Genomic DNA, 27308 nt, shown 5'->3' with positions numbered 1-27308 from the left:
CCTCGAAGTGCTGCCATTGCCAAAGGTCTGAAGCAAATGAGACAGTGGATCTTAACATAGAAGAGTGGGGAAAAAATAAGCCTTTTCTCTTTCTAAGTTAGTTGTTTCAGAAATCTTCAGATATCTTGTTATTGTACATGAAAGCTGACTAACACAAGAGCCACACACCATGTCCTTCTGTGATAATGAAATGAGCTCATGCCGTACATATTCCATGGTGTGTGATCAGCCCACGTTGGATGATGGCTCCTCTCTGCGTTCTGTGATGGTTTGCTATGGTCACCACCATGGCCACAGTTCCTTTGCATCCATGTTTTGTTAATAGCAATGTGGTGCTATGGATTCCGTGAGCCCGAGTTCAGCTGCCAATTGGCTCTGTAAACTTGGCAGGAGTGGTTGTTTTCCTTCCCATATTTTCTCTTTCCTGTAAAATATGATTGTCAATGTCAAATCTACTTGACCATAGAGCTATAAAATCTATGGGGACCTAAGGAAGTTTCAAGTGTATATCAGATGGTGTTACTGTTGTCCATACTTCCTTCTTAAATTATGTGTTGGGTTTCATGTGTCACTTCATAGTCCCTGTGTTGCTACAAACACAACTGTATTACATGAAATGGGCTGCAACTTACGTAAGAAAGCCCAAAAGTTCGTGGTTGTAGTTTTGTCATCCAAATTAAATTTTCCCATGGACCTTTTCAACAATTTTCATCCTTTAAGTACACTAGAAGCATTTTATCATGAGAAAAAGACATGTGATTCCAATAATTAAATATGGTAGTGGATTTTTTTTTACTTTTAATTTTATGCATGTATATGCTTTTGTGTGTGTGAATGTCTGTACCTGTGGAGGCTGGAAGAAGGCCTTGGATCCCCTGGAGCTGGAGTTACAGCAGCTGAGGGCTGTCCAGCATGGATGCTAGGAATCAAGTTCACTGGAAGAGCAGCAACTGCTTTCCTCCCATCCTTTTTTATTTAAATTAGAAATAAGCTGTTTTTATATGTCAATCCCAGTCCCCTCTCCCTTCCCTCCTCACCTGCCTCCTACCACCCCCCCCCATCCTATCCTCTTTCTGCTCCCCCAGGGAGGGTAAGGCCTTTCATGGGGAAATCTTCAAAGTCTGTCATATCATTTGGAGCAGGGCCTAGGCTCTCCCCCATGTGTCTAGGCTAAGGGTGTATCTCTCTATGTGGAATGGGCTCCCAAAATCCATTTGTATACTAGGGATAAATATTGATCCACTACCAGAGGCCCCATAGACTGCCTAGTCCTCCTAACTGACACCCATGTTCAGGGGTTCTGGGTTGGTCTTATGCTGGTTTCCCGGCTATCAGTCTGGGGTCCATGAGCTCCCCGCTTTTTGAGGTCAGCAGTCTCTGTGGGTTTCTCCAGCCTGGTCTTGACCCCTTTGCTCATCACTCCTCCTTCTCTTCAACTGGATTCCAGGAGTTCAGCTCAGTATTTAGCTTTGGGTGTCTGCTTCTGCTTCCATTAGCTAATAGATGAATGCTCTAGGATGGCATATAAGGTAGTCATTAATCTCATTATCAGGGAAGGGCATTTAAGGTAGCCTCTCCACTATTGCTTAGATTTAGATTGTTAGTTGGGGTCATTCTTGTAGATCTCTGGGCATTTCCTTAGTGTCAGATTTCTCTTTAAACCTATAATGGCTTCCTCTATTAGGGTATCTCTTTTCTTGCTCTCCTCTATTCTTTCCCTGACTCAATCTTCCTGCTCCCTCATGTCCTCCTCTCCCCTCTTCTTTTTCCCTTCTCTTTCTCCTGACTCCCTCTCCCCTCCCTCCCTGCTAATTTGCTCAGGAGATCTTGTCCCTTTCCCCTTAGCTAAACCCCATGTATGTCTCTCTTAGGGTCCTCCTTGTTGCCTTGCTTTTCTGGCAGTATGGATTGTATATAGTCTGGTTGATTCTTTGTTCTATGTCTAAAATCCATATATGAGTGAATACATATCATGTTTGTCTTTTTGTGACTGGGTTACATCACTCAGGATGGTTTCTTCTAATTCCATCCATTTGCCTGCAAATTTCAAGATTCCATTGTTTTTGTTGTTGTTTTGTTTTTTTTGTTTTGTTTTTTTCTGCTGAGTAATATTCCATTGTGTAAATTTACCAATGTACCACAATTTCTTTATCCATTCTTCAGTTGAGGGGCATCTAGGTTGCTTCCAGATTCTAGCTATTACAAATAATGCTGCTATGAACATTATTGAACAGATGTCCTTATTGTATGAATGTGCATCTTTTGGGTATATTCCTAGGAGTGGAATTGCTGGGTCTTGAGGTAGACCGATGCCCATTTTCCTGAGAAACCACCATTCTGATTTCCAAAGTGGCTATACTAGTTTGCACTCCCACCATTAGTGGAAGAGTGTTCCCATTTCTATACATCTTCTCCAGCATAAACTCCCTTTGGTGTTTCTAATTTTAGCCATTCTGAAGAGTATAAGATGGTATCTCAGAGTTGTTTTGATTTGCATTTTCTTGATGGCTAAGGATGTTGAGTACTTTCTTAAGTGTCTTTCAGCCATTTGAGATTCCTCTATTGAGAATTCTCTATTTAGTTCTGTACTCCATATTTTAAAATTGGATTATTTGGTGTTTTGGTGACTAGCTTCTTGATTTCTTTGTATATTTTGGAAATCAGCCCTCTGTCAGATGTGGGGTTGGTGAAGATCTTTTCCCATTCTGTGGGCTACTGATGTCCACGGATATATTTCTCTAGTCCAAAGTGAATCTTTAAGAGTGTGTATTACATGGAAAAACTGGAATTCTTCTATAAGAACTGTACCAGGCAAAAAGTCACTGACAGATCATGAGACATATTCTAGGAAAGTTAGGTTCTTATGAATGGAGTGGGGAGGGTGGCTTTTTAGATGCCATCTATCACTATAGGAAAGGCAGAAGGAAAATCCCTACATTCTAAAGACAGCCTCAGTTTACCTCTGCCAGCAAAACTTATCTAACCAGAAACTCCCCAAGTATTGTCTTATGCAATATCATATTAAATTCTTCTGTGTTCTCTATTTCTTCTTCAATTATATTGCTCTGTTTTGTTTCTCTCTGAATGTTTTGATAACATGTTGTTTCCTCCTAAAATGAATTATTTCTGTTTTTGTAAGCGAATATTTGTTTTCAAATATGTTAACATTTGGTCATTCATTCTAGTTTCTTATCTCCTAATTGTGCGCCTATTCAACAGTTGATTTTAATTAAGGCAATTTGCCCTTGATTATTTGTTTTGTTGCTTTGTCTAAAGGAGGGATGTGCTTCCTTTGAACTCTTCAAGCTTGTTCCTTGGTGAGGTTCCATCACCCCATAGAATCTCATTTGTATGTGCTATGTTTAAGGGTTCACTGCAAATGGAGCCAAAATGTCTGGGTCCGGTGGGCTTCCCAAGAGGGATGGTGTTTGGAGTTTTCAGTGAACTTTGTAGCCTACCTTAAGTTGGGGTTTTAAGTTGTAAAGAAAGTAACAAGATAAATCAATGCCAGAAGACTACAAACCTGCCCCTTTGAGAATGCTCAGCCTCCATGCCTGTGGCCAGATTTCAAACATCAAGATGGATCCGTTGGCCTCTTCTAGAATAGGATGTTTGTTTTCTTTTCTCCTGAAGTGAAGATGAAAGTGGCTTTTTAGTGGACTTTCAGCTTTGGGGGTCAAATCCTTCAACATAATCATGGGATGGTTCCCGTATGAGAAGACTGCACTTGTCAAGTAGGCCTTTTATAATGCTTAAACTGGAGGGAGAACCATGTGTGTTGGATATTGAGGCATCCAGCTTTCTGAATTTTGAAGGAGGGGCTCAGCCAACATCGAGGCAGAAACATACCAATTTCTTAAGTAGAGCTAGTGCATTTGAAATGTATGCTTCAGAAATGATGGGCTTCATTGTCCAGTCTGCTGAACTCCCGTGAGAGCGTCTAATGACAAGCTTTATAATAGTGTTTACATTTCCAGTTGTTGAACCTGTCTTACACTAAGACATACACGGATTCTCAAAATGGGCAGGAATCTTATTCTACAGTAAGCAGCCTAAGAATTAAAAGGAAACCCACTCATAGTGTAGTTCCATCTCTCTTTAGGACATAGAAACCAAGACTGAAGTGACTTCTAGGGATATGAACATCTCTGACTGGGAAGATGTTAATGGTGAGCATTGGAGAGCATTCACAAATCTTCAGCATATACATGTCTGTGGTGCCTTTTTTAGTACACCACACTGTTGATAGTCACAGTTTTCACTGAGATGATTGAAGTTGATGAACAGGAACTGCCATTGCTACAGGAGCCATATACAGCTGCACTTGATGAAGTCTAAACTGTTTCTTTCATTGTGAGATTATCCAAAGTGTTCTCTAGTATTCTATTGCAGGGAGGGGGTGGGGGAATTCATACTCCTGAAGTAAACTATGTGTCTGGTGTACAATTAGTGTAAAGAAATACATAGATTCAGAGTGTGTTATTTCCCTTGAGTCAACCCATTGCATTTTATGTATTAACTATAACAAAATTTCCTAAGCAGAACACTTTTCATACTCAGGTGGTTGCCATCCTCACCCTCACATCAGGACCATCAGCCATTACAAACACAATAGAACCAAATTGAGGGCAAGAACACAACTGTCACCACCACTTGGTACAGTCTTTATTATTCCTCTATGCAGAGCAAACTACCTTCCCCATCAGCCTTTTCTCTATAAAATTGAGACTGTTAACTCCTTAGCATGGCCGTTGTGGAAATAAAAGGAAATTATAATCGTGAAAATACTTGTAGGCATCCTCGGGGCTTTATGTTAATCTCTTGATGTATAAATTATTGTCATGTCAAAGCTTTGGGAAGAATGTATTGCCAGGTGTGTTAACACTCTTGTAATTCTAGCACCTAGGAAGCTGAAGCCATAGGAACATATGTTCTAGGTTGTGCTGGGCTACATGAAACTGTTTTGTTTTGTTAAAAAAATAAAATAAAATAAGAACCTTAAAAAGAATCCAGAACATCTCTGGACCATTCTTGTTTTCCATTATTTATAGATGCATTCCACAACTTCCTGCAATGACACATTCCAGCATCTAGTACTTCATCTCAGGTTGGCTGGTGTCCTCTTTCTTGCACTGTAAAATACATGTTTACACTACTAGTGCATTCGTGTTTACACTCTCCTCAAGTTACATTTGTTCTCGAGCAAGAAGGTCAGCACCTTGACAGTGTTCCAAGTGTCTGTCTCTATTGTCAGAGACTCTTTCTTTTGGCCTCTGTCAAGGAGGTCACTACATTTTGATAAGCTTCCCAGTTATGTTCTAAGCTTGCCTGACAGAAAATCTGCGAGACCCGCCAATAATACCCTTCTGCTCTTCAGACGCTGTGATCTGACTTTGAAGTATGAATCATCTCTGTTTGTCTCCTCTTCTGTGAGATGTACGAAAGCGTTCTCCCCCTTCTGTTTCCTTAGCAGATATTTCTTAAGAATTAATTGGATCCTGGCTACTTTCTCTGAGCCCTTTTGGGGGAGATGGGCTGTGATGGCTCAGCAGATGATTCTCTGTTGAAACTTTCTGGTGCCAAAATCCTCCGGCATCGATTGTAATTTGGTCACTTTGGCGAAGATTGAGGCTTCAATGCTCAGCTCCCAGACTTTGTGTCTCATTGTAGTGGGGAGGGGAGAAGGGTTAAAAGAGAGCATTGCTTGGAAGCCCAAACATAAATTTATAGGGTTTTTATAACCTGCTGCCCTTCCAAGTTTATATTACTCCAACTTTTGTAACATAGATAATTTCTCTGTGCTGCCTCAGAAAGGTATGTGCATCATTTCCCCCCTCGGGTGAGGATAAGTTGGTGCTTATTTTTACATTTCTCCTGTGTTTGATAAATGCATTGAGTTATTGTGTCCATGTATTGATTGCACAAGTCTGCATCCTGGGAATATATTAGTACTTTACCCAGACCGTGGAATAGACCTGGAAAGATTAAGGCTTTATCTGTTCTATAGTTAACAGACCCCTGATTAGCCAGATTTACCCAAAGGATGTGAGAGCTCCTCCCAGACAGGCACCAGCAGAACATCACTACCATGTAGAATTTATTTAGAATTGAAATGGCCCCTCAAGTTGACTTGCAAATCTACTTTACCTGCTTGTTGTGGATATCGGTGTTTCTCTCAGATATCAAATCTAGGAATTGCCATGGGAGTTCAGCTCTCTTTCTAAGGTTGGCTGTTAAAAGAATAATTTAATCTGGGTTCATAACTCAGGCCAGTTTAATTGTCATCAGAATGGTCATTACCTCCCAGAAGCCACAAGAGGGCACTTTAGAATGAGAGTCACAGCTAAGTCTCTCCTATTCCAGAGACAGCAATGGAAGACCAGGAGGCCAAATTTCACATCACATTATCCCAAATTCTCTGAGCCAAGTACATATTAGAAAAGCTTGGAAGTGTCAGCATAGTAAAAGCTGTTCCTAAGCAGAGTTGCAGAGCTTGGAATGAATGACTACAGTCTTAAATGGATGGCGGAAGAGACTTCATTCCTTTGGAACTAATTCCAAAACCTATTCCCCTTTCTACCATATCTTTAAAATCTATATAAAGACAGAGAAGAGTTATTTGAATATACACTTGGAAATCATCTAATTAAAGAGTATAAGGTGTGATTATATACCTGAAGTCATACTAGGAGAAAACTAATGAAACATAGTGGTTTTGTTTGTTTTGTTTTTAACCTGGAACCTCATTCATTTATCCCAAGTTTCTAAGATGACAGCAGTGACTAGAGCTGGAGAAGGGGTGAGGCTGGGTGGCCATGTTGGGAGAGGATGGTGGCAGCAATTCTTCTAGTTTTCGGACCTCAAGGAGAAGTATATCGGAGATGGACAGTATTGAGAAAGATCTACACATGTACTCAAGTTATAGGTCATGTGGATGTTTCACACTAAGCTTGAAGATGCTTTGCTCCCTATGTGAAGGCAACAATAACCTTTTCACTCTCACTGATACTAGTCCCCCTGGAAAATGCTTATTATGATCAGAAGAAGTCTCAACAACTTGGGATTTGGCGGGTATTTTCCAAGTAGATGATCAGTGGCCATATGAGCTTTCATTAGTAGTACTAATGCTTAGAGGGTTTGTTTATTAATAGTTTGGTTGTTTGGTATATATTAACTTAGTTAATTCCACAAGAGTTGGGGAAGGTGGTTCCTATCATGATCCCCATTTTGTCAATGAGGAAACAGAGTACAGGGGGGTTGGGTGTCACATAGCCTGGCATCACACAACTCATACATAGCAGACCAAGGATATACAGCTCAGGGTGTGTTCTTAATTACATGAACACCGATGCATTCGTTAAATGTAACTACAATGTTGACTTCAGGTTCACATTCAGGTTCACTTGGCGTAGTAGAAACCTTATTTCCAGTCATTGTACAGTAAATGTAGCACTGGCCTGCTGTCAGCGTGCATGGTTTATAGTTCTGACAGACCCTAGGCAAGAAACAAATCCTGGATGAGGCCTTTGAAGTCTCTGTGTGACAGTTGCCTCGTCTTTCAATAGATGAGCTTTAATGTAAAGGCTTTCGATGCTCAGGAGGTTACTCTGCAGATGAGAACACTTACTAACCACCAGCTCTAATTTGACTTTCTGTGTGAGAGGGCAGCTAGACCAAGGAATGCCACAGGAGTCAGCATCTCAGCACTCCTGTAGCATTCTGCAGTCTCAGCAACCGCCTTAAGCGGTCCATGGGTCTCCGTGAGTTACAGTGATTCTAATAACCCCCTAGTTTTAACAGAATTATTTTAAAATAAAGTTCTTTTAGGTACTGAGATAACGACTAGCAATCTTCGGGGGGAAAAAAAAATCTCAAAGCCAGAGAGCTTGCCTGACTAGGGGTTGCTTTTTTGGTATCATTTAGCTTTTGTGATAGCATAGCATCTGAAGAAGAAATTTTAAACAATTCTTTCCAGGTACAAAAATATCAGAATTTACCTGCACGTGGACACCTTGTCTCACAGACATTTTGAAACTGAGTATGTGTGTACAATCAGTCAAGTTGAGACTTACCTAGCCAATGAATAACATATACTGCAAACAAGGTTTGCAAACACATTTCTTCCTCTAAAGATGTGACAGAGTCCTTCATCACTATTGTCCATATATAAGAAAAAGTGTTTGGCAGCCATAGCCAATGATGGAATTAGTCTGTTTCCACTAGACTGGCATGGCCCTTCTTTTCAGGTTCCACGGGCCAAGAGTTCAGGATACACCAGACAATAATAATAATTATACCCCATTTATTTCCTAAGGGAGTCTGGTTTAACCTCAGTACTATGACCACACTTGTAATTTTTTGATAAAATACCTTTGGCCTAGTGTGCGATTTCCTTTAGGCCCGACCTGAGTTCTCTCCAGCTGAGGCTAATTTGCATGGCTGTAAACACGGACCTAACAAAGCTCACCAACTGTGATAAAAGCAAAAGAAACCTGAGACTGCTTGGAAACTCCACAATCTGCCTTTGGTATCTAAGGCTGACTCAGAGTCCTGCTTCAGCCCGGGAAGCTGCCATTGAGCAGCAGCTAAAGAAATGTTACTCTGATCTGATTAGAACTGCAAGGTTAGCCATGGTCAATTTACAAAGACAGTATGAGAAGAAATCATGTGTACAGCCATGTTATGGGTCAGTGAGGCCCCTGCTAGAAGTTTGAAAAGCCCCAGTTCTGCCAAGACCGTTATCAGATCTCCTCAGTGGGGTACAAATGGGATTGGAGGGTTAGGGGCCCTCCAGAGAAATGAATGACAAAGGGGATTGGGCTACCAGTGAGTCAAGCTCGCTTCCTGCTGGACCCCTACCTTCCAGATCCCTTCTAGGGAGTGCTGGAGCCCCTGAGTTGCCCAGGTCCCCTAGAGAATCACTTCAAATCTTCCCTGCACAGAAAGAAGGTGGAAAGGCTAATTTGACAAGGCCATGAGGCTCTGTGCTGACCCACGGAGGCAGCCAGATGGAACCTATTGGGCATTTTGATCCCTTCCTTTACCACAACAGTGGTTTAATTGGGATCTGGCTCCAGGCCCCATCTGCTAAATAACCTGAGTTTTAGTGTTTTCATCTTTATTAATTAGCTTTTATGCCAGGTGACTTATTAAGTCACATTAAGGTGTTTTGCATGTGCAAAATATCCTAAGCGAGAAGGGAGTCTTAAAAGCAATAGTGAGCTACAAGTACTGGGGTTCCATTCCTGATTGAGTCATCCCATTGCTCTTCTCATAGATGTTGTCAATTTTCTTTGTTTAAGGTAGTGATTCTCAACCTGTGTGTTGTGGCCCCTTTAGGGGATCAAATAGCCCTTTCACAGGGGCTCCATATCAGACATTTATATTAAGATTTGTAACAGTAGCAAAATTACAGTTATGAAGTAGCAATGAAAATTATGGGAGGCGGGAGTTGTCGCCACAACATGAGAAACTATATCAAGTGGTCAGAGCTTTAGGAAGATGAGAACCACTGGCCTAAGACAAGCGTGGAACGCAGCTTTTAAGCATTGCTCTTCATATGACTATTGAATTCTCACAATTCTGACGACTGATGGAACTTCTGCCTGGGGTGTGGCTCTCCTCCTCCCTGTCCAACTCAGGAAGATAATTGTGACTTGCAACCCTGGGATAAGGCACATTAATTAACAAAGAGAGATGCATTTAAAATGAGGCCAAGGAAAAGCCACAATGCTTAAGCTGGGGCTTATTATAAATAGATCACTCTGTGCTCTAATCATCTTACTAATGGAAAAATTGAGACATTGAGATGATTGCTTAGGGAAGAATGTGATTCAAAATGCAGTGGTGAAATGCCTGCAGCATACTAAGTTTAGAAGGCATTAGTAAGACGGTGGAGAAACTGGGCCTTAGGATGCTTATGTAAAACTCAGCCTTGCAGGGGCTTAATCATTGAATTGCCACCTATGGAAGCCATGGGCCTCTGAGACTGAATATGCTTGGACAAGGAGGTTTAACTTGGATGAGTGCACAGCATTCTCACCTGTAAGCTGAGATATCCATGTCTGCTCAGAGCAACAGGAAGTCAATTTCAAGGCTGTAGAAGAGGCCTGAAATATACATGTGCAACCATTTGCTTTCTCTAGCAAGCCCAATAGCCTGTTCTTAGATTAAGACTGGAGGTTGAGAATAAGAAGGCCCGAGAGGCTTGAGAAACATCTGTTCTTTTCTATACATTGGGCAAGTCCTTCATCTTCCTTAGGCTTATCTGTGTAGTTGTCTGCACAAGATGTTGGCTGTTTCCACTGTATTGCCAACATTACAGCAAAATGAGCAACAACATTAATAAAAACCTCCTCAGTGTCATCCTGAAGGATAGCAGAAGGTCAAGCTATAACCAGATGTTTCATCTCTCACTCAGTGATTCTTGGGTCCCACTGGCTTTGTAGAGATCCGTTTTGCTCTATCCTTGTGTCTGTGTGGGCCCTGCTGGGGCACAACTATGCAATTAAAGGGAAAAGAATTTCAGTCAGATGCTGGAAGATGAAGGTTCTCAATGCCAAAAGAAAACCATGGGTTAGAAACAACAAAATGTGTCTCTGCTTCTTGGCATTATTTTTAGTTGGCTTTCATGGTAGCCCATGTGTATGGTATGATGTAACATGGTCAGGATTTGGCAGATAACATGACATGGCCTCCTTCAGTCTTTGTAGACCATGGTGGCCTATAAGCAAATAATACAAACATATAAATAAAGTGGCTGATTTAGGGGATGGTGAGATCCTTAAATATGATGCTTTCCTAGGCTAAGTTCTGTATTAACAAGTACACCAAATTAACTGCCATATTTATACCTGTACATATTTTTTTTAAAGCAGGTTTTTAAATTGTTTTGTTGTTATTGTTGTAGGGTTTTGAGGCAGGGTCTCATTCAGACTAGCTTAGAAGTCATATTGATCCCCTTCCCTCGGTCTCTGAAGTTCTGGAATTACCAATCTGAAGCACTATGCCTGACAAATCAAAATGCTATTTAGTAACAGTTTTAGAACCCTTAAGGAAGACCATTGCAAATCTCCACAAACAATAAGGGCTTTCCCACATAGCCCACATCCTTCATTAAAAAAGAGATAATGTCAGAAATCATTCATCCATTCACTCATTCAACAACAAAAACAATTATTTGAACTTGTCAATATAAAAAATGCTTTTATTTCTAAAAATTGTAATCAGTGTTAGTCATGGATTAAAAAATTGGAAAATAGTTATTACAAAAAAAATAAAAATACCAGATATGAAAATTCAAAGGTAAAACTTAAATGTGTGTTGTAAATATTTAAATCAGATAATTTAAATGTTAACGGTAAAGTTTCCAAAATTAATAACTGGAATAAAACAAACAAAACCCAGAGAAATTAGAAGGAAATTTTGAGTTAACAACAGAAAGTTGTTTTTATAAGTTATAGGTCCATAGGAGTGAATTCTGTACATTTTAGATGAAATGAAAATGGAAATTTCAAAAAAACTCTAAGCTCAGCTCATAAAATCAATACAGACAGCAATTTACTTGAAAACTGCAACAATATTCAAAAACTCAGCAGAATTGAACAGAATGAACAAGTAAGAAGTGTTGGAAAGTAAGAGCCCAGGTTACTCCAGGTGCAGAGGAGGTGTATGTGGCAGATCATGGGCCAGCTCCTGCCAGTAAATGAAATAACATAAAATAACTCCCTAGAAAAATATCAACTATCAGAACAACCAGGAAGAAACAAGGCACCTGGATGGTTCTATAAATAATAAGGAAATTAGATTCGAATCATCACACAGAGCGTGGACCAAGGCCAAATGGCTTTATTGCTCCCCCCCATTTCCCTAGACACAGTAGTTCAGGGAATGGAGCTTCATGATAATGTCATTGATAGCATATGTGTCCTTGATCACACTACCAGACAAGAACACATGGGTCAGATAAAGGGAAAACCACAAAGGTAGAAACAAAGGCCCTAGCCAGAGTATCAGCAAACTGAATGCAGCATAATATAGAAACTGAGGATTAAAGTGACTTGTTTCAGACAGAAAAACTTGATTCAAAATTATAAAATCGTTTTATAAGTTACTGGGTCCTTAACAGATTAAAGGAAGAAAACAATGTGATTATCAAAAAAGATGATGCAGAAACATTTGTTCAAATGTGATTGTGATTTACAATGAAATTTTATAACTATGAATGGAAGAGAACATGGTCACTGTTCAACCAAGTATTTATTAAAAAGGCACAAGATAAAGGCATATTTGGTAAAATCTTAAAGCTTTCTTTTTTAAAATCAAAACAAACAGAAACACCTATGTCTGCTGCTTCTGTTTATGATTGTGGAGAGACACAAGCCAGTGTGGTCAGGCGAAGGAATGATGAATAAACCATGTTGCAACAACAGAAATGAAACAGTGAGCCAGACAGGGGTAGTGCACGCCTTTAATCATAGCACTGAGGAGGCAGAGGCGGGGGAATCTCTGTGAGTTTGGGGGCAGCCTGGTCTACAGAGTGAGTTTTAGATTATCTAGGACTGTTACACAGAGAAACCCTTTCTTGGGGAAAAAAGAGGGGGAGGAGGGAGGGATGGAAGAAAGAAGAAAGGAAGGAAGAATGGAAGGGAGGGAGGGAGGAAGGAAAGAAGGAAAGAAGGAAGGAAGGAGTGAATCAGTGTTGTTTGTAGAGGTGAATTTCTTTGAAGAAAACTCCTTTCTATTGAATTCAACATAAACATAATAGAATATGTCATACATGTTAGATACAATGTTTGTCTTACACTAACCAATTGCACTTTTATATATTACTATTGAGGAGCTTGGAATTTTAATTGCAAAAAATACTATTAAAGAAACATGAACTACCTCAGGATAAAACCAAGCAAACAGTCACAATATAAAAATATTGCTTTTATTGAAAGCATTTAAGTAGATCTAAACTAAAGGAGAAAAGCATATTGTTATGATGAAGGACAAGCATTACATCAGCTACCCAAATGGACTCATAACTTCAAAGTACTCTGGTCAAAACAAATAGGATTATTTTGTATTTAAGGATTTAACTCTAAAATTTATTTAGAAGACAAAAATCCAAAATAAACCAAAAATTCCAATAAATAAATAAAATGAAAAATGGAGTGGAAGACCCTGTCTACTTTATATCACAAAAAATAATGTGAGATTTAGTAAGCATAAAAAGCTGCTAACTGATGCAAGAGGAAAGATAATTCAAAAGAGGAGAGGATTTTCTGAGCATATGTAAGAACATGTCCATAAGAAATCTGGTGTCATGAGCTGGATAGATAGCTCTGCAGTTAAGAGCACTGGCTGCACTTCCAGAGGTCTTGAGTTCAGTTCCCAGCAACTACATGATGGCTCTTAACCATTTATATTGAGATCTGGTACCCTTTTCTGACATGCATGCATACATTAAAAAAGAAAAGAAATGTGGTGTCTCAAATCCATGGACAAAAGCAACTACTGAAAAAATATTTTAAAAGATGAATATATATATATTGTGTGGAAAGAAATAAAATGAAGCCCAGCCTCCCTAAGTGAATAAAAATCAATTTTAGATCTATCAGGGTCAGAATAAGAATGGAAAATGTTGTTTCAGAAAAGAATATAGAACCATGTCTCCTGGCATCACATGGAAAAGATAAAGAAAATATATTAACAAAAGAGGAAAGATGGTCACATTAAAATAAAGAATACTCACTCATGAATGTATACTGCAGAGTGAGAAAATTAAGCCACAAGCTTGGGAAGCACATCTGAAATGCATACAACAAACTGACATGTTCTAAACTATATATATAGGATTCTTAAATATGACATTCAGTAAAATATTCCACAAAGAAAAATTACATTGCTCTAATGTTCAAGAGTAAGAAAAGATAAAGCATTTTACAGGATTTTGTGTTTGTGGCAAATAACTTGTTTAAAAGAAAAAAAGCAAAATAAAATTCTAGTTAGAAAGTGGTTTCATAATTGCTATGTGTATAAATTAAATAAAAGATGTGGCCATCTTAGATGAAATGTAATAGGGCAGATGGGCTGTAATCCAAGGTATTATGATGGTTTGGATTTCTTAAGGTGAGATATATTTCAAGTGATAGGACACAAGATGCTTGGGTGACTACACAAATCTCCAGTGTGCTTATTATGAGCTAGTCCATTTGAAGGCTTGCTCCAGGAATGGTGCTGAATAGAAATCATGAAACCCACTTCTTTCACAGGAAGACTGAGCAGGCATGTAACAGGTGTTCCCTCCCTCTACTTGCTGTACTGTCATAAGAAGGGCCAAAAGACCAGAGTGGCAGTGTTCAAGATCCACACCACATGTCCTAGCAGTCTTATAGCTATCATATGTGCACATGCAGTACTACCCCAGCTTTCCATTTGAATATGTCCTGGGATCATCATCTTGTGTGTTTGGAAGAAACTCTGCCACAAGAAGCAATGTGATGCCCATTTGAGTGACTGCTTCTTGGAATTAACAGAATAGCGTACATTCCAGCAGTGGTGTCCAGCTAAGACTCCTCAGGATTGCTCTAGGTAAAGTGAGTCTGCAAAATGGAGCTATGATGTCACCTTAGATATCTTCAAAGGACGAAGTATTTCCTTGTGAGTTCTTCATCAGCTGTCACCATCCAGTGGTTGGGAGCCCTGGAGCCTGGACTGCTTACTGTGGGTTGATCTTCACCAGCCATGACAAGAGTCTGAACAAGCCAGGTGATTTGCATCTCGGATATTCTTAAAATCAAAGGCCATCCATCATTTCTGATATCTTGAATTCAATGATTATCATATCAAAGACATACGATGACATTGAGGATAATAACTTCTCTGTTGTCCATTATCTCTGAGCAGCTTGGAGTAATTACGAGCATATGCTCCTTTCCAGAGACTAGCTAGCACTTCAGACTGGGAAAATGAAAGCACCGCTCGAGCCTCCAAGCAGTTATAAAAGACTGGGTTCAAGGTTTTCTATTAGATGGGAGATTATATAGATATGAGACAGGAAGTCTGAACATCACACAAACTTTGTTGTCAGAGCTTTTAGGAGGGCAACATGGTAGTCTGTACTTGGGATTTGTCTTATGTGAGAAAGATGTTTTTGTCACCCTTATTGACTATGGATGATTCTGTGGAGACTGACACTGGGGTTACTTCCAGCTAGTTAACAAGCAGAAAAAGACACCCCAACCATCCGGGATTTATAAACATACAGAGACCACAGAGTTAGCTCAGGTTAACAGCACACGCTGCTCTCACAAATGACTGGAGTTCCGTTCCCAGCACCCACATTGGGCAGCTCACAACCACTTACAACTCTGGCTCCAGGGGATTTAATGCCCTCTTTTGACCTCAGTGGGCACCCACATGCAGGTGCATGTACACATATGTACACACACATACACAAAGAATAAAATACATCTTTATAAAGATGCAGACATATGTTTCAGCACCACTCCAACTTTCAGTTACGGGAAACACACTTTCATTTGTAGTCACCTCTCTACTGATGTGTAGTCCATGAACAAATAGTATAAGCATTGCTAGAGGCATCAGAAAATCATGTCCTACTCAAGGCTAACTTAACAAACTGACAACTTAAAACTTGTCTCGTGAATCTTCAATGTAGAAATTGAAAATCAAGCTACCTGCAGGCGGTGATTTCTCTTCATCATTTTGTCTCCCAAGATTCATGATCAGTAGGGGGTGGAAAATGTGATTTGGTTTGGGGGCCTTTTGTATAACACAGAAGTGTTGAAACCTTCAGAAATTTCTCCTGCCTATCACACCCCTCACTGCTCCCTGACCACAGCCACAGCCTTCACCTGCTGTGGCCTCCTCTGAGCTTGCAGGACAGAATTCACCAGCCTTTAAACCAATAAAAGAGTTTTTCAGTCTCATCAGTGTGGGGATGGGTTTGCCAAATATGTTCTCAGACTCAGGACAGGACGACAATTTGCCTTTTCACATTTCTTGGTAAGGAGCCCAAATCCTTAAAGTAAACTTCATCTGGGCAATTTTATGTGTCCCCAAAAATAAGGCCATGGAATAGAGTCAAACCTAACATTCTGACAGAACAGGGAAGCTCAGTTTCCCTTGAAACATTTAATGGGGCAGATTATCAGGCTGCGTGTGGAAAGCTCATTTTAATGGCATTATCAGGCCAGTTGACAGAGGTCTCTGCCCAGAAGCATGCTGGGCTACACTGGCCATCAGCAGCTGGGGCTTGTTTGCACCAAGTCAGTTGACATTTCATAATATGGCACCGTGGAGCCTGCCAACTAGCCCCTCTGGTGCCATGCCAGTGGCAGGGGGTGGAGCATGGAAAAGCAGACAGGCAAGACCTGAGTCTGCATTTATTTTCCTGGGCACCTGCCTAGGAGCAGTCATGTGTTCAAGGAAGCACTCATTGTCTCTGAGGGGCAAAAGCAAAGCAATGTGGCTGCCAGTTCTGCTCTAGCTCTTCTCTCCAGTTGCTACCCACTCTTGCCATTGCCTGGGAGAAGTAGTTGCTTTCCTGTCCCATCTCCATTCATTTCCACATGAGAAATGACAGATGGGGTCTGCTTTAGTTAAGGTTACTATTACTGTGATTGGACATCATGACCGAAAGCAAGTTGGGGAAGATATGATTCATTTTGCAAACTGAAGGTAGCAGGTTAACTTATCTCATTCAGTGTAATCCTCGCATTTCTCAGTCGTAGGGTTCCAGAACAAAACAAGAGATGGATACAATAGACATCACAGGCATTTTGTGGCAGATGAAGGGCAAGCCACACCACAGTTCCACCTATAATTGGGCCTACCATATTGATCATTAATTAAGAAAATACCCTACAAGCTTACCTACAGCTCCATCTTATAGAGCCATCTTCTCAATTGGGATTCCTTTTGGTCAGATGACTCTAGTTTGTGTCAAGGTGGCATAAAATTAACCAACACAGAGACACACGAAAAGCCATAGCTGTAAAACTGGATTGGGTCTCTAGCACCTTCCCTCTTGCCCCATGCACTCCACACTGGAGACTTAGCCCAAGGTGCCACGTGCATGCTAGACAAGTGCTCTACCACTGCTACATCCCAGCCCAGGTTTCTTCCTCTTGAATGGAAGATTATGCCTGTCATTAAGCCTCCGTAATAAAGACAGCTAGGTGTATTGGATGTAAATGTGAGCATTTGAGATATTAAGGCTAGATGATCACAAGTTCAAGGCCAGTATAGGTGACATAGTTGGACCACATCTCAAAGCAAACAAAAACCAACCCAGAACTTCTGTAATGACTGCCGTGTCTATCTCTTGTTTTGCTTTGGAACCCTGTGACTGAGGAATGTAAAGATCACAGTGAATAAAAGAAGCTAACTTGTCATCAGAAGAGGATGAATTAGTATTTATGAGCACTGATATGAAGATGAAGATGCCACCCATCCAAAAGTTTGAAAATGGAACTTTGGCTTGGAGAGATGTCTCAGTGAGAGAGATGTCCCAGTGCTCTATGAGAGGACCTGAGTTTGGTTCCTAGCACCCACATTTTAGGTTCACAGCTGCCTGAAGTTTCAGCCCTTGGGATCCAACTTCTATGACCTGCTTAGGCTCCTGTGCCCATATTCATACCCCCCATGTACATAATTAAAAAGAAAAAAGAATATATGGATACACACACACACACACATACACACACATATATATATATTTGAAAGTATTTGGGCTGTTGTTGGATGTATAATTGGCCAGTATTAAACTAATCAGAAGCACATTACATTAAAAAAAAAAATAGACTCAGGTCCCCTTTTGGAAGCTTAACTTTGGGAGAATAAAGTTACTCATTTTCTGCATTTCTCCACTCTTTTGCCCAGTCTAACTAGACAAGCAAAGTGCCCATTTATTCTACATTCTTGAAAGTATGCTCCATGTGGGTATGTGCTTTATATCATTGCTGTGAAAGGAAATGTCTACCCTCCTATCTATTTAAGTGGATAGGAGGCTTGCCCTCTAGGTTCTGTGATAATTGAGACCCCAAGGGTGACAAAACTCCCATGATTGAGACTAAGAAGGTCTAAGCTGGTGAACTAAACCCAAGAACAGTTTGCCGTCTGCTGGATCTGTTACAGATTTGAATGTGTCTGGTGTCCAGTACACATGTAACTGTAGGAATCAATCTTCATGATTTCAGCAAAGACAAGACTCCATGGGAGAAGGAGTCTATGTGGCTCTTAGTTTTGTCGCTCCTATACATTCCTCATTCATCCGAGACTGATTCCAGCTTTTATGGTCCATTCAGAACCATCTATTTTTATTTTCACTCTTGATCTCGTCTGCCAAATGCAGGCAGCAAGCTGGAAATATGTATGGATTTCTGTAGATGTAAAAGTCTCCCTGAACTTGGCAAGAATTTTTTCTCTGTCTGTCATGACATTTCTAGTTTAGTGGTGAGGGTGTGGTTTTTCCAGTGCAGCCATCTGTCTTCTCATTTTTGTCTTAATTCTTATTCAGTGAGGCAGCTTTTCATTTTAGTCTGTATATGTAAGAAATATCAATTGTGTACACTGGCTCAAGCATAGGTTCCGACATTGGAAAGTGGGCTTGCTTTTCCCAATTGAAGTTCCCTGGGCACTGTAATAGTGTGTGTGTGTGTGTGTGTGTGTGACAGGCGATAATCCTGGTATGTGGCAGGAGGCTGGAAAGGCTCTACTTTAAACTAGGCATGTCTAATAGGGTTTAAGGCAACCTGTGAATTTGCCCCTGCGAAAGGTCAGCTTGTAGGTCACTAGATTGCTGCCCAAATCACATTCTCCTCAGTCTGAAATTACACCTAAGAAGAAGGCTGTGTGCTGCCAAGCTCTGCTGACTCCAGATAGAACTGAGGTAAACTGAGGGCTTGCTAACATTTCTCAGAAACTTATTCTTCAGGATGGGATATAAAGCAACTATTGTTAAGAGGCATGTGTGGTTTCCCAAGCTTGGTGCAGGGCATTGTGACCAGCTGGTATCTGTCTTCTCCAGCCAAGGCGTAGTGAAAGGTCTTTCAGGATGGGAGCTAAGTTGCCACACTACATCCATAGTTGTGAGCAAGGAATCCATGTCGATTCATTTTCTCAGCCAACTTTCTTCTGTTTTATACTGTTTAGGGCCTCCGACTAGGTAATGATGCTGCCCACAGTGGACTGGGTCTTCTTACTTAATTAAAAACCAAGAAAATCACCCAGGCATACCCAGAGACCAACCTGATCTAGACCCTCAATTAAGTCTCTTTTCTCAGTTGATTCTAAATTGTGGAAAGTTGAAATTTAAAATTAATCATTGTACTACTATAAAATGATATTTAATATTTGACAATCCCAGACAAGTTTGGAATCTTAATTTTTCTAGTAATCATCATGATCAACAGTCTAGAATATTCACTAAATCTGAAAATATTAAGATATAATTAATTGAGTTTGGTTTCTTTCAAGCCCATTCTATCATAGATAAGTCAGTAAAGCTGGTACAAAAAAAATATCCAGTACTTATTCATCTTCTTGTCATGTGGTCTCTCTCTCTCTTCCAAGAATAATTCTTTAAATTTACTTTGTCTATCTAGAAATTAGCTTACTAATGATGTGTCTAATTCAAGAAAATAAAAGCCAGGGGAAATTTCTATAAAATTGAGTTCTAATTATTTGAAGTTTTATATTGATCCTAAAAATTATCAAAAATTATTTTTAAAGCAAAATAATGGCTGTTGGTAGAAAAATAAAATAATTCAAATACTCAACCTCTATGAAATATTCATTCTTCTGTTGGTTTTCTTTGCCTCCATATTCTCTTCTGACTATTCAATTAGAAAGGGAGATTCCTCAGTTCCTGGAAATATAACTGGTAAGGAGACCCTAGCTCTCTCTCTCTCTCTTTCTCTCTCTCTCTCTCCCCCTCCCCCTTCCCTTCTTTTCTTCCTTCCTTCTTTCCTTTCTTCCTGCCTTCCTTTTTGTCAACCCCGGGTTTTTAATCACAGTTAAAAACTGGGCATTAGACTAGCTTAGCCAAGTGTTTTGGTTTCTGGGACCCTGAAATCACCCATAAGCATGGGGGGCTACATTTACATTATAGCATTTCAAAATCCAGAAACATTGTCAGTTATATCAAGGGGGGCCACTAATGGTGTAAAATTTACAATACTATAGTGCTCAGTGCCCCTAACTGTATGTCTGGATTCTTGAATGTGTAGTGGACTTTTCAGGCCTCATATTCCCTTAAAGAAAATGCTATTTCTCTATGGCAATCTCTTGGAAAATCTTCCCTCCTCCCATTCAACTATCTCTTTATTTAAATTCCTTTGTACCATGCCAGCCTAGTAAATCTAGTTCTTATAGGACATACCAGGAAGGATATGAAGACAGTTCATAAGAACATGAAGCCCACAATCCAAATCTTTAATCTTAATATTACATCAGTAAAATTGTAGACTGGAAGAAGGAAAAAGATTTTACCTTTTTTTTAAATAATAGATTTTACTTGGTAATAAAAAAGAGTAAGTGTGGCAGGAAGACAACCATTCTGCCAAATACTTGTCAAATTTTAAATTTCTACCACCTATTAAAACCAATTTGGTGATGCATATCAAATTTTAGAATGGTAATATTGTTTGAACAACTGCAAATCTGTCCTACAGAAAGACAGACTCGTGACTATAGGTAAGTTCCTTTGTTGTTGAACATAACATTCTTAAAGGAGAGTGGTAGAGGAAGGTACTTCATACTCTCCTCTGGACACCCTCATACATGTACCACATACCACCCACACCCAAAAGACATTTGTTTCTGCTATTGAAAATACAAATCCACAAAAGGAAAGTGAAAAACAAAAATCACAGCACAAATAATCTCTGTGAACCTAACGCTGTAGAGCCTGGTTTGCATCTTCGGTCTTTTAACTCTACATCTGGCCAACTGGAGTGTTTAGCATCAGAGTTTTTGGTGACTGGACCCTGCTCTGCTCCAGCAGTGATCAGGCTGACTGAGACCCAAGAAGAAGCAAATACGGAAAATCTTTTTCTCCCATTTAGCCTTTTAGTTTCCTTTACTTTCTTACCCCTAACCCTTCCTCCTCACAGCCTGCAGGGCTACTCTGACTAAATATGAATTTATCAAAATGTGTGCAGCAGTTTCTTTTGGTCTGTTTGGAAGTCGTCTAGGGTTTGCGTATGTTTTGTTTTGTTTCCATTTGTTTCCCTTTAGTCATTGAAAATATTGGAAGATATTTTAAAATATGTATTCCTTCTCCCCATCGACTTTTCTCTCTCTACATTTCAAATTGTAATTTTTTAGGTCTGCCCTCCAACAATGAGGGCAAAGCCAGGCAGACCTCTTGCAGTGTGGCTTGACTCAGCCTCAGTACAATGGTTCATTCGCTCACTGTAGCCACGTGATCCACCCGGGGCTGGGCAGCATGCCTAGTATATGCCAGCCACTTTCAACTACTCGCCTCTCTTTTTGTGTCTAAATACCTCTCAGAAACATGTCAAGATAGCAAAAGAGAAAGGGCCAGACCCTCCTCATCCCATACACATACCAATTTTCTTCATGAGAAAGCTTCCTGTGTATCTTGTTCCCTAAGTAATATCGCATTAAAGATGCTAGAGAAATGGTAGCATTTTCACATTGGAGTGTGCCCTCCCTTCTCACTGCATAGTGGTCTACAGAAAACTCTTGAGTTTTCTAGGGAAGGAAATAGGGATGGTCTTGTCTGTCTATTCTATTTGGGAGCCACCTGAAAGACCAGTTTCTGGGTCTGAATCCAAGAGGAGAAGATGCCAAGTTGGGGGAGGCTGTGAGTGAAGATGACTATGCTAACTAGCATGTACTTATTTTCCATTTACTCTTCCCTTTTCTCAATGTAGAGTGGGTTGGAGTAAACCCCCAACTCTTCCCTTGGGAAGAAAAAGTTGGAGCATGCAGCCAGTGTTCTGGCTTTTTGGAGGGCTGCCCAGGGACTGGTTTCTGTCTTCCTGACTTAATAGTGCTGACAAGGCCAGCATACTATCCATAAGGAGGGACTACTGGGAACAAGAAAGAGCTGGCTGGGTGGCTTGCCATTGCTACAGAGTGGTTTGCTATTGCTGCAGAGCACCTGTGGTATACAGACAGAGGCCAGCACAGCTTAATGGCTTCCCCCCATGGGTTATAAGAGAGGAAAGAGTGGAGATTGCATACAAAGTTCTATTTTTTTTTCCAGCTGGTTTCTTTGTTACTCAACACATTCTGTGCATAGGACCTGACATACTCTAGATGCTGATGAGAACAAAACTGAATTGGGAATATTTTAATGTCTCTAAAGAAGTGATGGTGCTCCAGACAACAGCAGAAGAAGAACTGCAGTGTGGGGAAGCCATTAAGGCCTCTTTCAATTGAGAGCTTGGGGATTCACATGCCTGCACAATGCTCATACATGGGCCTACGAATTCTTATTCACCCTGCTTATTTATTGGTAGGAGACTGTCTCTGCAGAAACCAATCTGTAAAGCTAAAGACTAGAGGAAATGACTAATTTTGTTTTCATAAATATACCAGCCCGAAGTAACAAGGCATATACAGAGGAACACAGAGGCTAGCAACAAGCAAACATACAGAACAAACACCTGAAATGAATGTGTAGTTGCAAACACACATGATGTACTCGACAAGTAATTCTAGCCAAATGTGATAGTGATGATCAGGGAGCTGGGGAAATGAGGCGGGGACAGAGTGAGAGAATAGCAGAGATGGAAAGCATTGGAAATGAGCAGATAGAAACGGTGATGAAGTCTAATCACTGAGTTGAAAAATGACTACAAAGCTTCATCAGCTTTCTTACCCAGGCGGAGGAGGTGATTGGCAAATTCAAAACTAAAGGAATGAATGAAAAAGAGGGAAGAAAGTCTAAGAGGGGGTTAAAGATGTCACCAAGCAGACCAAACAGCACATAAGGGGAGCACAAGGCACATTTGACAAAAGAGAATGGTCTGCATATAGGTATGGAAACGAGCCTCCTGAATCTGGATGTCTAATGGACCCCAAAGAGGAGAACCCAAATCTGCAGAAGGTAAAGGCAGAGAAATAATTTTGAATACAAGACAAAAGCCACTTGTTACATAAAAAGGCACACTGCCATAATGGTCAGTGAATTTTCCAGCCATGACATCTAGGCCTAAAAGATGCTATATTCCAAATACTGAAAAACAACAAAACAAAACTTCTAGCCAATAGCAATGCATGCAAGCAGACTCTCCCTCAGGTATGAAGAGTAGACAGAGATGAGCAGCAGCTGCAGAAGCTCCTCACCACTTAGTGATGAGCTTTACAGGAAAAAGGCAGATGTTTATTTTGTAGGCTGAAACAAACACAAGCATGTGCATCCAAACCCCACCAATGAGGAAATATCCAAACAAATATACAATACTCTAATGGCTGTGAGTAAATAACTTTTACCCATGTCACAGGGCTTTAAAGAATAGTATGAAAAGCTTAACCATAATGCATTCTTTTAGGGGTGGACGGAGAGGGTTCAAGACAGAAAGCTAAGCTTGAATAACAAGTACCATCCTGGGCCCCTGCACATGGAGTTTCGTGTTGATATGCTCATTTGCTTCCTTCTCAGTTCCTTAGTCTCTCCTGCAATCATGGAGCACTGTTTGCCTCTCATTCACCTGGTTGGACTATGATAGTTGTACTGAATATACACGGATATGTTCCTTGTCATTACACCCTGAACAATACTGTATAACAAAGATCTACAATTTACATTACATTAGCAGTATAAGTAATTATTAAGCATACTGTAAAAGGTAGGGCATCAGTAGGTTTGAGTATCTGTGATGGCCCTGGTATCAGTGCCCTGTGGATGCCCACGAGTGACTGCAATGACTTCCACTGACAGGAATGGAGCACATGTATTTTTTTTTCCAATTGGAACATTGTCCAGGGTTTAGAGAATTTTAGGTCACAAAATAAGTCTCAATAAATTTAACATGTTGAAGATACCAAGTATGTTTTGTGATGGCCATAAAATGAAAAAAAAAAAAAAAAAAAAAAAAAAAAGCAGTAATAGTAGAAGGAAAATTAGAAAACTGAAGTTAGTCAGAGTTGAACGGCACACTTTGAACAACTAGTGAGTTAAAGAAGAAACTCAAAAGAAAATGGAAAGATTGCTTGAGACAAAAACAAAACTCAGCATCCAGAACCTTACATAGCAAAAGTAGCAATAATGAAAGGTTTATAGGGCTGACTGAGTACATTGATAACAATGTAACTCCATATGTTGTGTAACTTGAACAAACTAAGCCCAGAGTCAGCAGAAGGGTAAAACAGTGAGCATTTAAACATGAGTACATAAAAGAAGGATTGGAAACATGCCAAAAAAATAAAAATAAATGCTTTTTTTCATAATAAACAAAACTGACAAATCTTTAATTGGAAAGAGAAAAAAGAGAGGAAACTCAAAAAAAATGTGAAATTAAAAACAAAAGGACATATTTTATAATATGCCACAGAAAACAAATATAAAAACCAATATGAATATATATATATATATATACATATTTGATATGCCAAAAATTTGAGTAACCAGGATGAGATGGATCAAGTTCTAGAAACCTGTAGGGCAGTATCATGAGGAAACAGAAAATCTGAACAGCTTTCACGTGAAGAGAACTAACTGAGCTAGAGCTCCAGTATCTCTCAGAAGGGAAAGTGGTGGACAAGTCTACCAAACACTTGAGGAAAAGTCCAGGCCACTGCTTCAAAAACTCTTCAGAAACCTGAAATCGAAACACTTGCAGATTTGTTTTATGAAGTGAGGATTTTTCTGATACCAAAGACACTGCAACAGATGAAAAGCAGCATTGACCCTGGTTAATATAGATGAATACCAACAAAATACTAGCAGATTCTTCAAAGTAACATTAGAAGGTTCACTTGTTATAGTCACACAGGGCTTATCACCATGATGCTCAAATGGCTGGTGCTTGCATGGTCTCTCTCTCTCTCTCTCTCTCTCTCTCTCTCTCTCTCTCTCTCCCAGTCTCCCTCTCTTCCTCTCCTGTTCTCTCTCTCTGTATATATATATATATATATATATATATATATATATATATATATATATAATTCAGATGCATTAACAAAACAAAGGATAAAAATCACATGTTCATCTCAAAAGACATGGAAAGAACACTTGACAAAATTTAACATCTGTCTTAGGATTTTATTGCTGTGATAATGGGAGGCTGTCATTCAGATAAAGTTTCCATCATTCAAGATGAAAAGGCTTTAGAGATATGGTGTATGATGAAGGGTTTGTAATTAGCAGTGTGAGCTACACTGCACTGTAAACAACTTGAGGATTTTTATATTGTGTGTTTCCTGCTGTGGATTTTCCATGGTAATAATTAAAAATCCAATAGAATGAAGCTTTCAAAACTGAGAGAAAACAATGACCATCAAAGAGGATCTGAGTCATAATTGTATATTGGTTGTATTCTTCCCATTTTTATCTAGTCTTGAAGAGGAATCTGATTTAGTCCATAATGAAAGACTAGATAAGTAGAAACTTGGAGGGATGCCATATGTAGGTCTTGTTAAAAGCATAAAGAAAATTCAGTACATATGAAGGGACAAAGTCTACAAATACTCTAGCTTGCCTCCCTCCCTGTTTTGGTGAAACAGAACCAATTTCAGAAAGACACAGCATGTGAGTCCAGTGGTGAGGTAGCACTCTTTAACCAAGGGATGCTTTCTATGATAACATCCTTCCTACCGCTGTGGCTGTTTGAATAATGAAATGGAGGTGGATTAGCTTACTTTTACCTAGCAGTAGTCAGACTCTAGTTCTTTTGGACTCCTAGTGGTGGCCCATTCTTGTAACCTTTGCACTTGGAGGCTGAGGCAAAAAGTCATGAGTCCTAGGCCAATCTGGTCTACATGGTGAAGCCCATGGTTTCCTTTTGGTTTCCTTTAAAACCAAAAAGGAAAAAAAAAAAACATAAGTAAGTAAGATGAAGACTTTTGGTGTTTGTGTTAGACCAGCTGAACTCTGCATGTGATTTCCTTTTTTTTAAACAGTCTGTAATCAGACGTGCTAATTTCCATTGAAGTATTAAGTCAAGTGCCTGTAGTGCTGGGTCAGTTTTTCCATTAGTACATCAATGTATCTAAAAGTCTTAAAGTCCTTGGTGTGTTTAATGAAGGATTGCATGTTCATTTGAGCTGTGTTTTCTCTTTTTATTTAAAACTATAGATCATCAAGTTACTGGATGGAAAACGATCTCAAGCTGTGGGAATCTTGATATCTAGTTTACATCTAGAAATGAAGGATATCCAACAGGGTAAGTCTTTCCCATCATTTCCTTCTGGCTTTTAAATTTTCTATAGCTTTTCCATGCATGTTAATTAGATAAGATTGTAGCTTTATCATGACATTTTTATATGGGTATATGTGGTATTTCTTAGTTCTCCCTGTTGCCTACATCATCCGTCCTGCATTTCCTGCTAATCCACTTCCTAGTCCCTAACAGTCCTCCCTTTAAAGTTATCTGAGCACTCTGTTGTGAAAATTTCAAACATACCTAAAAGTTAGAATGTCTGGTTACCAATATCCTGTTACTTTTGTTTGATATAAGCATTCCCTCCTACTAGATTGTTATGAAAAAGATCTCTCAGACATTTTGTAATTCATCTTACAAAAGCATTAGTACTACCAGTAAAAGGTGAAGGGACTTTCCCAAAATACAGCTTTAGTGCTATTATCTTGCTTTAAAAAATGATTAATAAAAATTTCCCAGTATCTTCATAGATGTAACTATTATTTTCTGGGTTGGTTATATACTTGTTAATGGGCCCTTTCTTTGGCACGTGTCTTCAATGAGGATCCCAACAGACATCCTACATTGTCATTGACATGTCTCTTAAGTTTCCTTTGATGTGTATTTTTTTCTGCCCCTGTTTTCATTTTGAGTTTTACCTTGGCAATTTTCTTGTTGAGGAAATGCACTCACTTTTCTTAGTAGTTTCCCACTTTGGTGCCAATTATATGAACATGTTTTATCTCTCATACTCATCTATCCTCTGTGCTTCCTGTATTAGTTTAGTCTAGATTTACACTGGGTAAGTGAGGAATTCTTCATAGATGCTGTGGTTGGGAAGGTTAGTTGGCACTGAGGATTTTTTGTTTAGGTTTATTCCTTCATTAGAAACATATAAGATATTAGTGTATGGATTCGGTCATTTCTTATTCCTTAGATGTGTCTATATAGAAAAACACA

General features: G+C 39.6%; 1 protein-coding gene across 3 annotated transcripts in view; it reads left to right on the top strand.

Annotated features, from left to right (window-relative positions):
- Positions 1–27308, top strand: part of Fmn1 (formin 1) — a 281305-nt gene that overhangs the window by 115887 nt on the left and 138110 nt on the right. For all 3 annotated transcript variants that reach the window (XM_051183776.1, XM_051183777.1, XM_051183775.1), the window contains one exon: positions 26285–26372. In XM_051183776.1, coding sequence (XP_051039733.1) covers positions 26285–26372 — 88 coding nt within the window. The remainder of the gene's footprint in view (positions 1–26284; positions 26373–27308) is intronic.

The sequence above is a fragment of the Phodopus roborovskii genome, unplaced genomic scaffold (genome assembly GCF_943737965.1).
Source record: "Phodopus roborovskii unplaced genomic scaffold, PHOROB, whole genome shotgun sequence".
NCBI classification, from domain to species: Eukaryota; Metazoa; Chordata; class Mammalia; order Rodentia; family Cricetidae; genus Phodopus; species Phodopus roborovskii.
This window is presented reverse-complemented; position numbering and strand designations above follow the sequence as displayed.